The sequence below is a fragment of the Nothoprocta perdicaria genome, unplaced genomic scaffold (assembly GCF_003342845.1).
Source record: "Nothoprocta perdicaria isolate Ctin4 unplaced genomic scaffold, notPer1 scaffold_228, whole genome shotgun sequence".
Taxonomy (NCBI): domain Eukaryota; kingdom Metazoa; phylum Chordata; class Aves; order Tinamiformes; family Tinamidae; genus Nothoprocta; species Nothoprocta perdicaria.
Window position 1 is genome coordinate 1,070,422 of NW_020455450.1, and position 12,971 is coordinate 1,083,392.

At 49.0% G+C, this 12,971-nt stretch overlaps 1 protein-coding gene across 1 annotated transcript; it reads left to right on the forward strand.

The window, feature by feature from the left end:
* The first annotated feature begins 6,583 nt into the window (after positions 1-6,583).
* JAM3 (junctional adhesion molecule 3) lies at positions 6,584-12,885 on the forward strand. The gene is made up of 8 exons (XM_026039305.1): positions 6,584-6,692; positions 7,560-7,673; positions 7,910-8,062; positions 8,293-8,495; positions 8,703-8,802; positions 8,920-9,049; positions 9,771-9,825; positions 10,447-12,885. The coding sequence occupies exons 1-8, from the start codon at positions 6,584-6,586 to the stop codon at positions 10,480-10,482; spliced, it is 900 nt and encodes a 299-aa protein (XP_025895090.1). The 3' UTR covers positions 10,483-12,885.
* The last annotated feature ends 86 nt before the right edge of the window (positions 12,886-12,971 follow it).

Sequence of the window (12,971 nt, forward strand, 5' to 3'; positions counted from 1 at the left end):
TCGCCCCTCTTTGCTCTGCCATTACGTTCTTTTCCTCCCTTTCCCCCTCTAACTTATGCCACATCTTCCTATTAGCATGCTCGCTGTGCCAAGCCCTTTATCTTTGCCAGCCAGTGACTTCACTCAGGCTCCCTCTAATTCTTGATGCGCTTCCTAAGAGAATAATCTCTGCTGAGCCCTGCGACTGGCCGCGGCTCCGCAGCCCGGGCTGGGCTTAGCAAGGTAAGTCCACATCTGCCTGCGGGATGCAGGGCTGCTCCTGCAACAATATTCCCTGAATCCGCACGTGGCTGGTGCGCAGGTGTCTGCCGAGTGCCCGTTTCCCCAGTGCATCCRCATCCTTTGTCCCGACGGATCCAGGGACGAGCTGCAGAGCCGGCTCCAGAGGCGGCTCCTCCCCGGCACGCGGTGACGGCAACAGCTTCCGCAGGCTCTGGCTTGGGAGCAGCTGTGGAAGCGCCTCGGATGCGAGCGCTGCTGCGTTTGCTCGGGGGCGTTTCGTGCCAGACAGCTGCATTTCCTACCTGAAAATGGCTTAAATTATACACACACACAAGAAAGGGGAGAAAATTGATGCCGTAAAATATGGAAAGATGTTCTGGGAAGGGGAGCTGTTTTCAGCCTTGTCCTACATCACTGCTCTGCACGCCTGTTCCCTGCCTCTCCTGTTCCCAGCYGGAGCCTCTGCTTGCGGCTCCTGGCTCCGATGACTCCTGCTCTCCCCCTGCCACCCATTTTCCACGGGAAGGGGACATTGGTGGCCTCCGATAAGCAGAACTTTCTATCTGCGCTTTGGTGGTCAAGCTATAGGCTGGGGCCGAACGGAGGATCAAGAGATTAGAGTCACAGACAGAGGAATAGGGGATTATAGGCTCAAACCCCGCGAGTCTCTGTATTGATGGCTGGGACACAGCCAGACGTGAAGGAGCATTGCAAAGCCTGCTGCTGATAGCGCATCCGCTTAGCTCCTCTCCTTGCGTTTCAGGCAGCTTTGGATATACGTGTCCTCATCAAGAGCCAGGGTCAGGGAGGTGCTGAGCATCCTGGCTCCCGCTGAAGTCAAATACCTGCTGAGATCAATCTGTGCACTGGCTGGCGCTGAGCCTGGAAGACGTCACTTTAACTTATGAGATTCTCTGCAAGCTTGAAGCAGAATTCCCACACAAGCCAAAAATAAAGGAACTTGCACCTTTTCCCTTCGTGGGCTCGTCCCGCCTCGCCGAGCCCGGCTGCAGATCCCCACCACGCAGCACTGACCTGCCTCTAGTCTGGAGGTTTTCCCTAGCATCCRTCTGCTCCAAGGAGGGGGCTGCTGGGAAGGAAAGAGGGGACAGGAAGGCCGGTGCCCCTGCCTCTTATCGGGGCTGTCTCCTGGTTCCGCCCACTCGGCACTAATTCCGTATCAGCATCTGCGCCTTGCAGGATCTGCAGGAGTGAGAAATGGCGTGGGATGTGCCTGCACGGCAGCCCTTGGGGCTGGCCGCGGAGACAATGGGAGTCAAGCGGGAATAGGCAGGAAGGGTTGGTTTCCAGGCTGCTCTCCGCAAATATTCCTGGGTTCTGCTCCCGACCCTTAGCTCTTGCAGGGTGCTCCTGCCTGCTGAGCAGATCCCACAACCGTGCATCCCGGCCAGGCTAATGCTGGTGTATTCCTTACTCTTCCCAAGGCATCCAGTTCCTCAGTTTCTCCTTCCACTGACCGAGGAGCAAAGCTTAACCGATGAGTGCAGAGCGCTCTGACAGAACGGTGCCGGGCACAGGCTGCACTTCAGGAGCTGGTTAGCTTGCGTTTCCTTGGGTTTTCCTGCCCTAAAGCAGAGCGGGTGGCACGAGCTGGCTTCTGAGGYGCCCTCCTGCCCCATTTTCCATGAATGCAGCAATTCTCCCGGGCAGGGTTGGCGGGGAGCCCGAGCAGTTTGAAGATGTAATTGCTCTGCCCGTTCGCTAATGAGAATGGCAAGGACAGCGCGCASGACAATGTGCCTGTTCTGATGCGCTCGTAGCCAAGAGCTCTGTAATTGCTTCCTTGTTGCCTTATTTCTCTCCTGGCCTTTGCCGAGGGCTGGGCACGGGCACAATGAGGAGCTCTGCTGCCCAAGGGCCCCGGCAAGGCCACCTGGCCCTGTTTTTCCCTCCTGGAGAGTCAGTGTCACACGACAAGCCCCAGGCAGCCGCGTACGGGGATTGACCTCGGTGGTCCCCAGTAAAACACAATAAACCACGTGGAGGACTTAATCCCCTGGGTATTAGTATCTGACACAATACAGAAGCTGTGTGCCCTRTTCCCTGAGATATATCCAAGAGAAAAAGACTTGGGGTTCAGCCTAGCATTTCTTCCTTTGGAAGGGAAAAGCGATTCAGGAATGCAAGGGGAAGCTCGTGCAGCCAGGAGCTCAGGTCCACGCTGAGCAGTGGATAAGCTGGAGCTTGTGCACACAGCTCGGGAACAGCTCTTGGTGCYGCTTTGCACAGACCCCAGGCCTTGCAGAGCTGTCAGATCTGCAGAACAGGCTGTCTCCAGTTTCTGTGATAGCACAAGCCCTTAACACCTCAGCTCTAAACACACRCCCTGCCATGAGCAAAGCTGCAACCAAAGGCTGTGAAATCCGGAGCTCCAGAAGCCGCTGACAGATGGGAATGTGAGGCCGTGTGTCTGCAGCTGCATCGCAGCACCGTGAAACAAAACTTTGGAAAGCCATCAGAAAGCTCAAGGCAAAACCTACGCTTCCCTCGAGAGGGAAGGGCGAGAGGAAGGGTGTTTGTCTGCACAAGGAGCCTGGTTTGCAGGGAGACTTTTATCTAAGGGGGCTCTGCTTCTGCTTGCATCTCTCCAGCAAGCTGTTCCACCGCTGAGCATGGCTGCGTGGGCTGTCTGCACACACACGGCTTTGCTGCCTGATTAGGGGGTAGGACAGTAAATCCTCCTGTTCAGAAAGACAAAAAGGGAAGACAAGACAAGGCAAGGGCTGTGTGCATGGCCTGGGTGCTAATGTGCCTTCCCTGCAGCAAGTGCAGGCAGGTCTTTAAGGTGCCAGGGCGTTCTCSTAAGGAAATAAATCACCTATCTACCCTAGGGATGAGAAAAAACCCAAGTGAAGCCCCATTTACTGCTCCTTTGCTCCTTCCCTTGGCTAATGGGGCTTCGTGTCCCCTGCCCAGGATGGCACAGCTCTGGTTGTGGGKGCCCATCAGGGATCTGGCACCCTTTGAGGTGAGCAGTACAAGCAGTGCTGCTTTGTGGGAGCTGGTAAAAATAAAGCCTTATGCATAGGCAGCTCTTGCAAAGAGCACAGAGGATTTATGACTAAGTGGGGTGCTTTCCAGGGTGGGCTGGCCGCGGTCTGATGATGGCCTTTTTATAACTTGTTATCAGCTCCCACACAGACCGGGTCCATCTGTTACTTAATTTGTCCGAAACGCTCCTCGGCCTTTGTTCCCTAATCTCTAGCTGCACATCTACATTGTTCTGCAGCGGCGCAGCCCACTCGCGAGCCACGGAGGCGCCGGGAAGGCCRGGATGCGAGGCAGGAATGCGACCGTGCCTCGTGCTGAGCGCCCATCCACCTCCCTGCTGCCTTGGACCAACTCGGGGGGCTTTTAACCTGCCCCTCRGATACCAGAGCACATACAGAGCCAGCTCCTCCTGGGCTGGCAGCCTTCAGAAATCCCGTCCATGCAGCTCCCTCCATACACGTGTTGATGTGCAGAGGTGAACTCATGTGTCCGCAGCACCAGCAGGGTATCGCTGGGCAGGACTCCTGCTGCACARAGTAACCATCCAGAAAGCAAAGATGCTTAATAAGGCATGTGGTTTAGAGCAGCATTCCCGCGTGGCTTAGATGCATTTTGAATTTCAAAGCAAGCAACAGGGTAATGATGACGGACACCTGAAGCAAGGCATATTTTTGCTGCATTAGTGGGTAGCTGTTTCAATACAGCTCTGTGGTTTTGTACGGCTTGCACCAAACTATGCATTACCTAAAATTACTGTATCAGAGAACTATAATATCAGCAAAGAAGCACTGAAGTCTTTCCCATTCTGCAGCACAGAGTACTGTCAGCAGCTGATTTGAATTTGTTGCTGGTCGTCCTTCTTTACCTGGCATATACTAATTCAGGAATATTTTACCTCCTCTTATGTCTGCCTAGACTTTTTAGACAGATAAAAGACTAGGATTAAAGGAGAAGGAAGGTCAGGCTTTATGTTAAACCCAGTAAAAAGGAGAATAGAAGCTTTAGCACAGTTTAGCTGCTTAGGAAAGCAGCTATTTTCTTTCTTCTGTACTTTCAAWGCAGCATTTAAAATGATTCAGATAACATGAGTCACTGCAAAATGCATGGGCTGGATCTCTCTGACTAGAGCAAGTGCCCTAAGAATATGCTCTAGACTGCAGTGCCTTGTCCCACATTCTGTAGGAGAGCTGAGTCTATGGGGCATATGGATGTGGTAGGTATGAAGGGGAGTCTGCCGAGGCACGTGTGCTGCTCTGGAGAGGAATGCACCTCTACRCAAGGCTAGACCACAAGGTGCCGAGGCCTTTGAAGGGAGATTTACATAACCCGCCACCTTTGCCATGTCTTTGCACGGAGCCGAAAGAGGCCTCCAGGAACACTTTGGAATGTTTTTTTGAAGGATGACACTTACTGCTAATCATGGTTTAACACACACCCAAGACAAAGCAACCGAGAGTGCAAGAGCTCGTGGCTGCCAGCAGCAGCAGCGAATCCAACCGAGCACAGATTGCCCTGCTCCTGGAGCCYGAGCATGCAAACAGCTGGGAGCTGCTGGCTTCCAGCAGATTCCTCCAGCCTCCAGGAGCCTGGGCAAGGAATTCCCCAAAGGAGCGTTAAGAGGAGGGGGAGAAGTTGTTTTTCCCCCCGCTGCTTTACCATCTTTGTTGGCACTTAGGATTTCTGTCTCCCCACATGGCTGTAGTCTTCTTGTTATTTATAACATGCAATTTGCAGTGTTTTTGTGCAAGGCATAGCTAAACAAATCTGCTTTAGCCCACAGCCGGTACACATAATAACACAAGACTCTCTCACAGTCTCCAAGGTCTCAGCTTCTAAAATTTGTTGCACCTTGGGCCTGAGGATGGACCTAAATCTCTTGTATTTAATGGGTGAGAAAGATCTTGTGGTGAATAATTCCTAAGCAACAAGATGGGGGCCAGGGTTTGTTGGAGTCCCACTGTCCCCAGTGTGTCCCCAACTTCTAGAGTGGTCACCTACATCAGGGGAACACATCTTTGGGATATCACTATCCCATCTTACACCGAGCTGAGACAGTAGCTGTAGATGTGTTTCAGTCTGCCACCACGCTAGCTACTTGATCAGACACTTTTTCTGAGAAAGGACCTCATTGCAAACAGAAACATGGAGCAAAAAACCAACTGGCATTATCAAATTTCCTATAAGAAACAAAGCGGTCTTTACGATGTCCCTCTCCCTCCCTGTTTAGAGCTTGAAAAAGACAGACTTAAACCATATGTTAATACAGACCTGCTAGATGCTGTGCAAGCTGTCTTGTGCAGCACAGCAAGTCTCTGTCGTCACCTGCTGCTCGAGCTCGTGCAGAAAGCAATCATCTCGAGAGGCGTCTTGGCGATGCAGCTCTTCAGTGAAGGAGGTGCTCTCACAAGAGGGGAGGGCCTCCAAGTTTCTTCCTTTTAAAACCTGGGTCAAAGACCTCATTAGAGCCACCTGTCCCCGTCAAGAGGCAAACCAGGGTCTCCACMCTGCAGATAGGTGCTCAGGCTTGGGTTGTCAAGGAGGAAGCTCTGTCACTTCCAGAAGCAGGGATCTCTCTGCAGTGAGAAGCAATCAAACAACATCTTTGTGTGCAAGGCCCTGGAGCACTGTAGAAAACGTGTCAACGTGTTTCAGGAGGATTTTCCTAAGCGTGTTCCTTGTCTTCTTTTGACTAGTGACTTCTAATGCTCCAAGGATTTTGCTGGGAGATCTGTTTAGGCTCGGGACGGGGGAAAGCGAGGGTCACAGCTCCGGGTTTGCCACATGCGTTGTGGACACCTAGAAGGATCAGCAGAGAAGAGGAGAGGAGCGTGTAGTGCTCAGTGTCAGCTGGGTTGGGACTCTGTTTTCTCCTGAAACCAGGTCTTTCATGATTTATTTACCCCACATTTTACATGTCTACACCATACCTAAGAATACTTAAATATGTAATTGGTGAATGTAAGCGACCTGGCACATTTTCTCTGCTTGGAACTGGCTGGAACGCGTGAGATTGCTCTGCTTCTTGTCTTTCCCTGATCATCAAATGCATTTGGAAAACAATGGGCTCAGCCCTGGAATATCAGGATGAGAATTCCGTCACCATCTAAACAAGCATAAGGCACAAGGAAATGTATTGCCCGGGAACTGTTTTCCTGTTGTTATAATTGCTCCGTTTAATTGCTATTTCCAACAATTGCGTTTTCCTGTATTTGCACCACATCTCCTAAATAAACTCAGGCCTGCTGGCCTGGCATTGGCAGCCAGGATTAGCTTTTATCTGGCAAAGTTAGTCGTCGTAGCTGGCCGAGCAGCCTCCTCAGCAGGCAGTAGGTTTCTAGCTGGGTGACTTATGAGCTGTGCTCCTTCTTATTACCTCCTGTTTGTTTTTGCAGGCTGCAGGCTCTTGGCCGTGGAGCTGACCTCCAGCAACACCAAGCCCGTGGTGCAGGAATTCCAGAGTGAGTGGCGCGGCGCCGCTGGCTCCCTAGCACAGTCGCTGTCCCGCGGCGGGGAGATTTGCAGCAGTTCAAGCAATTGGGAAAAATTCTGCTTGTTGCTCGTGGTATCTGGTTTCTTGGGTGAGGCAGCACAACTGAGTGTCTGAGATTCAGAAAAGCGCTTAAGAATGTGGCTTTGTCTCTCCCTGTTTAGCAAAGCGCTTGATTGATAGGGTTGATTGGAGTCCCATGAAAGCACTGGCACAGCGAGGTGTCTGCCTAAGTGCTTTGCTGAACGGGATCCCAAATGGAGAAAAGGCAGCCGCATTACAATAAATACAGCCAGGAGAGGGTCAGGAAATGTCTGTTTTGTCTTGGCCCTCTTTCAGACCTGCAAYGTGATAGGGGTGAGGCCTCTCAGTGCTGCCGCCCTGTCCTCTTCTGCAGGTGGAGATGACAGCGCCCTGCTTCAAAGGGCATGGGTTTGTGAGTGCATCCGCAGGGAGCGCCATTCCCGGGTCCRATAGGAGCAACAGGAATTGCCGAGCACGCTGCCAGAGCCCAGCGAGGTCCTGGATTCACCCGGGRCGCTCTGATTAGCAGCAACCCTGTCATACGGTCTTGTTTGCCCTGCGTTGGAGCCTGCAGAGAACAGTGTGTTCGTTTCTCTCCATAGTTGATATCTGCGTGGCTCTTATTTTTGCTGGCCAAAATCCATCTTCCCCAACAGCTCCTGGAACCCAGCAGTGTTTCTGTTTGTGAGACAGATGAAAGAGGAGGCCTTTGTGGGCAGCATCTCCTAATAAAACAGTGTGCAAGACTCCTCAAAGCAGAGCAAAAATACAGCTGCTTGCTATTAATCTGTATTTCTTTTTTTCCTGCTGCTAGGTGTGGAGCTGTCCTGCATCATTAAATCCACCGTAACAGCAGATCCCAGGATTGAGTGGAAGAAAATCCGAGATGGCGAAACCTCTTAYGTATTTTTCGATAATAAAATGCAGGGTATGGAGATTCATTGCTCTTTTCCTCTTCCTGCTTTAGAAAGAAGTAAATCTGAGAGCAGATAACGCTGTAAAAGGAAAGATCTCTGTCTTTCTGTCTGCTTTCTCCYGGAAGGTTCTTAAGAGCACAAAGTTCCTTTCAAATGGTGCTGTTGACTCCGCAAAGGAGCCTTGCAGTGCCTAAAATTACCCTGGATGACTATCCACACTTTTTTCTCTCTCTTTCTTCTTTACCAGGAGACTATGCAACTCGTGCAGAAATCCTGAGCCGGACGTCACTGGTGATTAGAAACGCCACCCGGATGGACACTGCCACGTACCGCTGTGAAGTGGCAGCGCCTTCTGATACCAAAACCATAGATGAGATCAATATCCAGCTTACAGTCCAAGGTACTGCCTCGGGCCCAGGTGCCTCTGCAAGCGTGCTGGCTCATGGAAGGTGCTGTGGGTCTCTCCAGCGTTCAAACTGTGGTACTTGGTCTCAACAGACCCTGAAAGTTGCTTAAAGGCAGCTGAGAGTTTTGGTGCCTTTTTAGCACAGACAGTTTTAAATGTGTGTCAGAAATGGCCTAGTTCAGCTCACCAGGATGATTCACATGTTTTTTTTGTCTTCCCTGCAGTGAAACCTGTGACTCCTCGATGCATAGTGCCTAAGGCTATACCTGTTGGTAAAACAGCCTCTCTCCACTGCCACGAGAATGAAGGGTACCCAAAGTCCACTTACAGCTGGTACCGCAACAGCGAGCCCTTGTCACCGGACACGAGATCCAATGCCAAGTTACAGAACTCCTCCTACACCGTTAACCCCACCACTGGCACCCTGGTAATGCCCTTATGGTTGCTTTGGAAAGAAGGAAAGGTTCCTTCACTTTGCATTGCGTGGCGTGCAAGGGATAATCTGCAAAAGGTTCTGTGTTCTAGGATCTGGGTGACTTTGGGACAGGAAAGATTCATTTGATGGAAGGCCCTACGACCTTAGCTGTTTGACTGTGAGGTTTTGATGTTCTGCTTCCCCTTTTCTTCTCCTCAGGTCTTCCACGCCGTGCACAAAGGCGACACAGGCCGTTACTCCTGTATCGCAACCAACGACGCGGGTTTTGCCAAGTGCGAGGAGCAGGAGATGGAAGTCTGTGAGTGCCCCTGCAATGTTCATTGATATGTCATCTTTAATGTATTCTCGGCACTGTAAGGCAAGGAGAAAATATTGCCGTAAGAAAATATTGGATTTTCTCTTTTCTCTTTGCCAGATGACCTCAATATTGGGGGGATAATTGGCGGAGTCCTGGTGGTCCTTGCAGTTTTGGTGCTCATCACTTTTGGTATCTGCTGTGCCTACAGAAGGGGCTACTTTGCAAACAGTAAAGAGGCTGGGGAAAGGTAAGCTGCAATTCCGAGGGATCTTGTCCATGTCCCTGTGCCCTCAGCTGGTCTGAAAGGGGGCAGAAATTCATGGCCAAAATGTATTTCAGTGCAYGGCCTGGACGTATTTCTTACTAGTCCCCTCCGAAAGAGTACAGGGCAACCCAGCTCTTGAACTATGCAGTTCCTCCCTGTAAACACTGCACCATGCTGGAGGCCTATGTGCCCGAGGGACACTTTTGAGGTGGCTCCACTTATGGTTGCTGCCAAGGGCTTGCAGGGCAGGTGAGCACAATCCTGTGCATGCTGTGTGCATGAGTGTTTGCCCAGGGGGTTACGTGGTGCTGGCACACAGAGGTCAACAATTTCATGAGCAGAACACGTTGCCTAATCAGCTCAAAGCATTAGGGCAGGCATTACATGTGAAAGAGTAACCTCTGTGCAGAAAATCTCACTAGTTGTGACTGGGATTAAAAATGAACATTATAGAATGTGCACTGGAATTTTAGAACAAGAGTATTAGGATTTAAAGAGACAGTTTCTCGATGGATCATGGATCTGAAACAAGCCTTGATATCCTTACAACATCTGTATAAGGAATAATATGTATACAAGTAGGATTYTCACTAGATTTGTCTATGTTAAATGCTTGCTTTTAATTGCACTGGTCTTCCTATGTTCTCTTCTTTCAYCTCCCCTCTTTCTTGTCCCAGAAATGAGATCTTTTCCTCTATTTCAGCTACAAGGCTCCAGCAAAACCTGAYGGCGTTAACTATATCCGAACAGATGATGAGGTAACAAATGATTTGCATTTAACATCTCTCTATGTAGGAGAGGCAAAGGACTACAGGCTTTTTTTAGGGAATGTAGTCTTTCTTCGAGTGGGCACTGCTCAGAAGCAAGCATGTATAACAGAGAAAACAGAAGGGTAAAGGCTGAGTCATTTCCTTAGAAAAGATGAGCAGTTTAAGTTGTCTTAAGTGACTGATGCCAAGAGCTATCAAAAGCAGCTCTGTTCTGTCTCAGTTATCTCATGACTTGACCCCCTTAGGATGAGTTTCATTGGATTAAGTGGGCAGGCCATGATGCTTTTGTAAGAGAATTTGCATTTTGGGATTTGAATAGCTCACTAAGCTCAAGATCAGAAAAAGCCTCTCTCCATTAGCAGAGTTACTGAGGAGGCAATGAGAAAGTCCACTGCTGTGTCTTGGCACGCGAGGAGGGTGTATGTGAAGAAGCAAAGGAGGATCTGCCTGGTGTGACTGGGGTCTCCCCCTCCGTACCAGCTAGAAGACGGTGCTACCTGGACACAATGCTCAAACTTGCATGAATAGGGTTTATTTATCATTGAGAGGTATTAGGGGGAAAAAAAGGGTGCTTGGAAAGCCATTAGATCCAGAACTGTTTCRTTGCAGGGTGACTTCAGACACAAATCTTCGTTCGTCATCTAAGATGCCAAAAGAATATTGCAAACCAGCAAAAGCAAGTGTGCAAATACCTCCTCCAGGAACTCAACACAAGAGCAAAAGATGAAACAAGTGCGCTTGGGAGAGTTTGGAACACCCCGGGACTTGCTAGATAGCTATCTGTATACCTTTTTTTCTTTGCCAAAGTTTAAAGTAACTCCTCACTGCCCAGCCTGCATCTCCCCTGCCTCTGGAGATACCGACAGGATCACCTAAACCTCTCCGCRGAGTAAGAAAGGGTTTTAACGCTTCTCCAGACTGCTGTGGAGGTCTGCGGAACTGCCTTCTCTTTGTGCTGCAGGGACGCAGCCACAAGGTGCAAAGCGAGCAGGGAAGCAGCTTTAACGGAGCGCGTATCTCAGCCCGCTAGGGCAAAAGGGTGCTGATATGGCAGCAGAAAGGCCTCGAGGAATAAGGGTTGTCCATGCAAGGGGGACTCGCTCTCAGCAGCTCGCTGCTGAGTCACACGTTTGTGATTGTCTGGCGCTTTCGACTCTCAACTGCTCAGGTGCAGAATGGGTAGCTGGATAGTTTACAGTGGCAGATACCGAAGCAGTAAGTGCAACTAATGTTCACAGCCCTTTCGTCCACTCCCTTGACTCCTTTTAACACGGAAGCTGGCGCAGGCAGCGTCAGTCCAGCAGGACTGATCCTGTTCGCTGCTCTGTAGGAACTCACTGCACGCAGGTAACCCCTAATCCCCATCTGCGCGGCGCAGACTTGCCTCGGGCGCCTTTTCCAGAGGCTCCCGTTGGAGGCAGAGAACCTAGTGCTAAGACATCCCTTTCAGGAAAACTAAAGCCAAATACAGAGTCCCAGAAAAGGTACTGAGATGTCTTGAAGCTTTTTTACCTTCTGTGTTTATTTTATAAAATCCCACGTTCTAAATTTTTTGCAAAGATATATTTTGATTACTACAGAAAAAGGTAACATTTCTATTTAAAGTGTAAATATGTGATGCCAGCAGGGTTTAAGTAATGTAGCTATTTTTTTACTGTCTAAGCTACAGAGAGGAGCTCTAATGTTGCAATAGTATGGTACTGTCAGAGCATATCAGTATTATTGCAAAGTGTAATACACAACTGCAGGTGGAACAGCATCTCCTTCCTCTTAAGCTAGCTGCAGCAATTTCCTTGTCACAAGAGGTCTTACAAGGCACAGAGCAGAGTCACTCAGGGATAGTTTTTGTAAATTTATGGCAGGAGCTATCAACTTTTTTTAAATATAAAAATTACCTTTCTTGCAAGTGACCAACACTTAGTTTTTGTTGTTGCAAGAAACATCGAGGGATGGCTTTTGGGATTCAGTTCTGACAAGGTGACAGAGTGACTTTGTATTTGCTACCCTCCTCTAACGTTTGCTAAAGCACTAACACCGTTTGTGACAGCGATGCCGACTTGACAGGCTCATATTGCAAAGCAAAGGCAACTGGCTCTRGAGTTGGGGAAGCAAAAGCTCAATACAAAAGCACTTTTGCAGTGTCATTTGCAATTTTTCTCTAGACAATAAAAGAAAAATAAAGAATAGTTTCTCATAGCTTTAAAGGGAATAATTGGAACCCCTTGTTTCCTGAAAATATGTATGTTAATAGTGTTGAACAGCATTGGGTACTGTAAAACTGCAGGATGTGGATGCAACACTAGAACTGTGCTGTGATTTAAGATTTTTTTTATATGTAGCATAATTTAGYGTTCTTGTATTTCCGATTGAGTTGTCTTAATTTTTCATGTATACAGTATTTTGAATACTTGACMATTTGGACTGTCAGTGTTATTTTTTAGTGTTCTGCATTAATCTGCTTTGATCTTTTCACCGAATAGTTACTCTGTCAACCTAGGGCCCTCGCTGGCCATGCCATTGCTGCCTTTGTTTTGCCTAAAATCTAGCATTACCACTTTTCCTTTTGCTAATGAAAGCAAAAAGAGGGGGCAGCCCTAACCATATGTTCTCTATGGAACAGGGCCGTGACCACTGCAAATGAATTCGGGCTACCTTTTTAAGACATGCTCTTCAACCAAGCCACACAGCATTGCTTACTGTCTGTGTGCTGCCTCTCATCATCCTGACCGTAGTGAGGGTAACATTCCTTTGCACCTTCTGTATATCCACTACTCTTTTTTTCTCTTGGTTGTATTTTTTTTTCTGCTTTTAAGATACCTGTCGTAAGGGAGAGGAAGAAAAGGTTTGATTCAGGGTAGCTCTGGGCGCTATGGGAGTACAATCTACAGCCTCACCGTGAGCTGAGGGCAGCCTTCGTGTGAGAAACGTGTAAGCTAAGAATCAAGACTGTGGTTCAGTTGTAAAAATGTGACAGTGGCATCTTTAACGAGAGAAGGGGAGATGACCCCCTAAAAGAGCTCACGAGACATGATTGACTAGAACTCATTGTATCTTTGTGAATAATATTCAGGTTTGTACTAATGTATTATGTTTAACTTTACCAAGAATGTTTTACATAAATACCAAGTTATAAA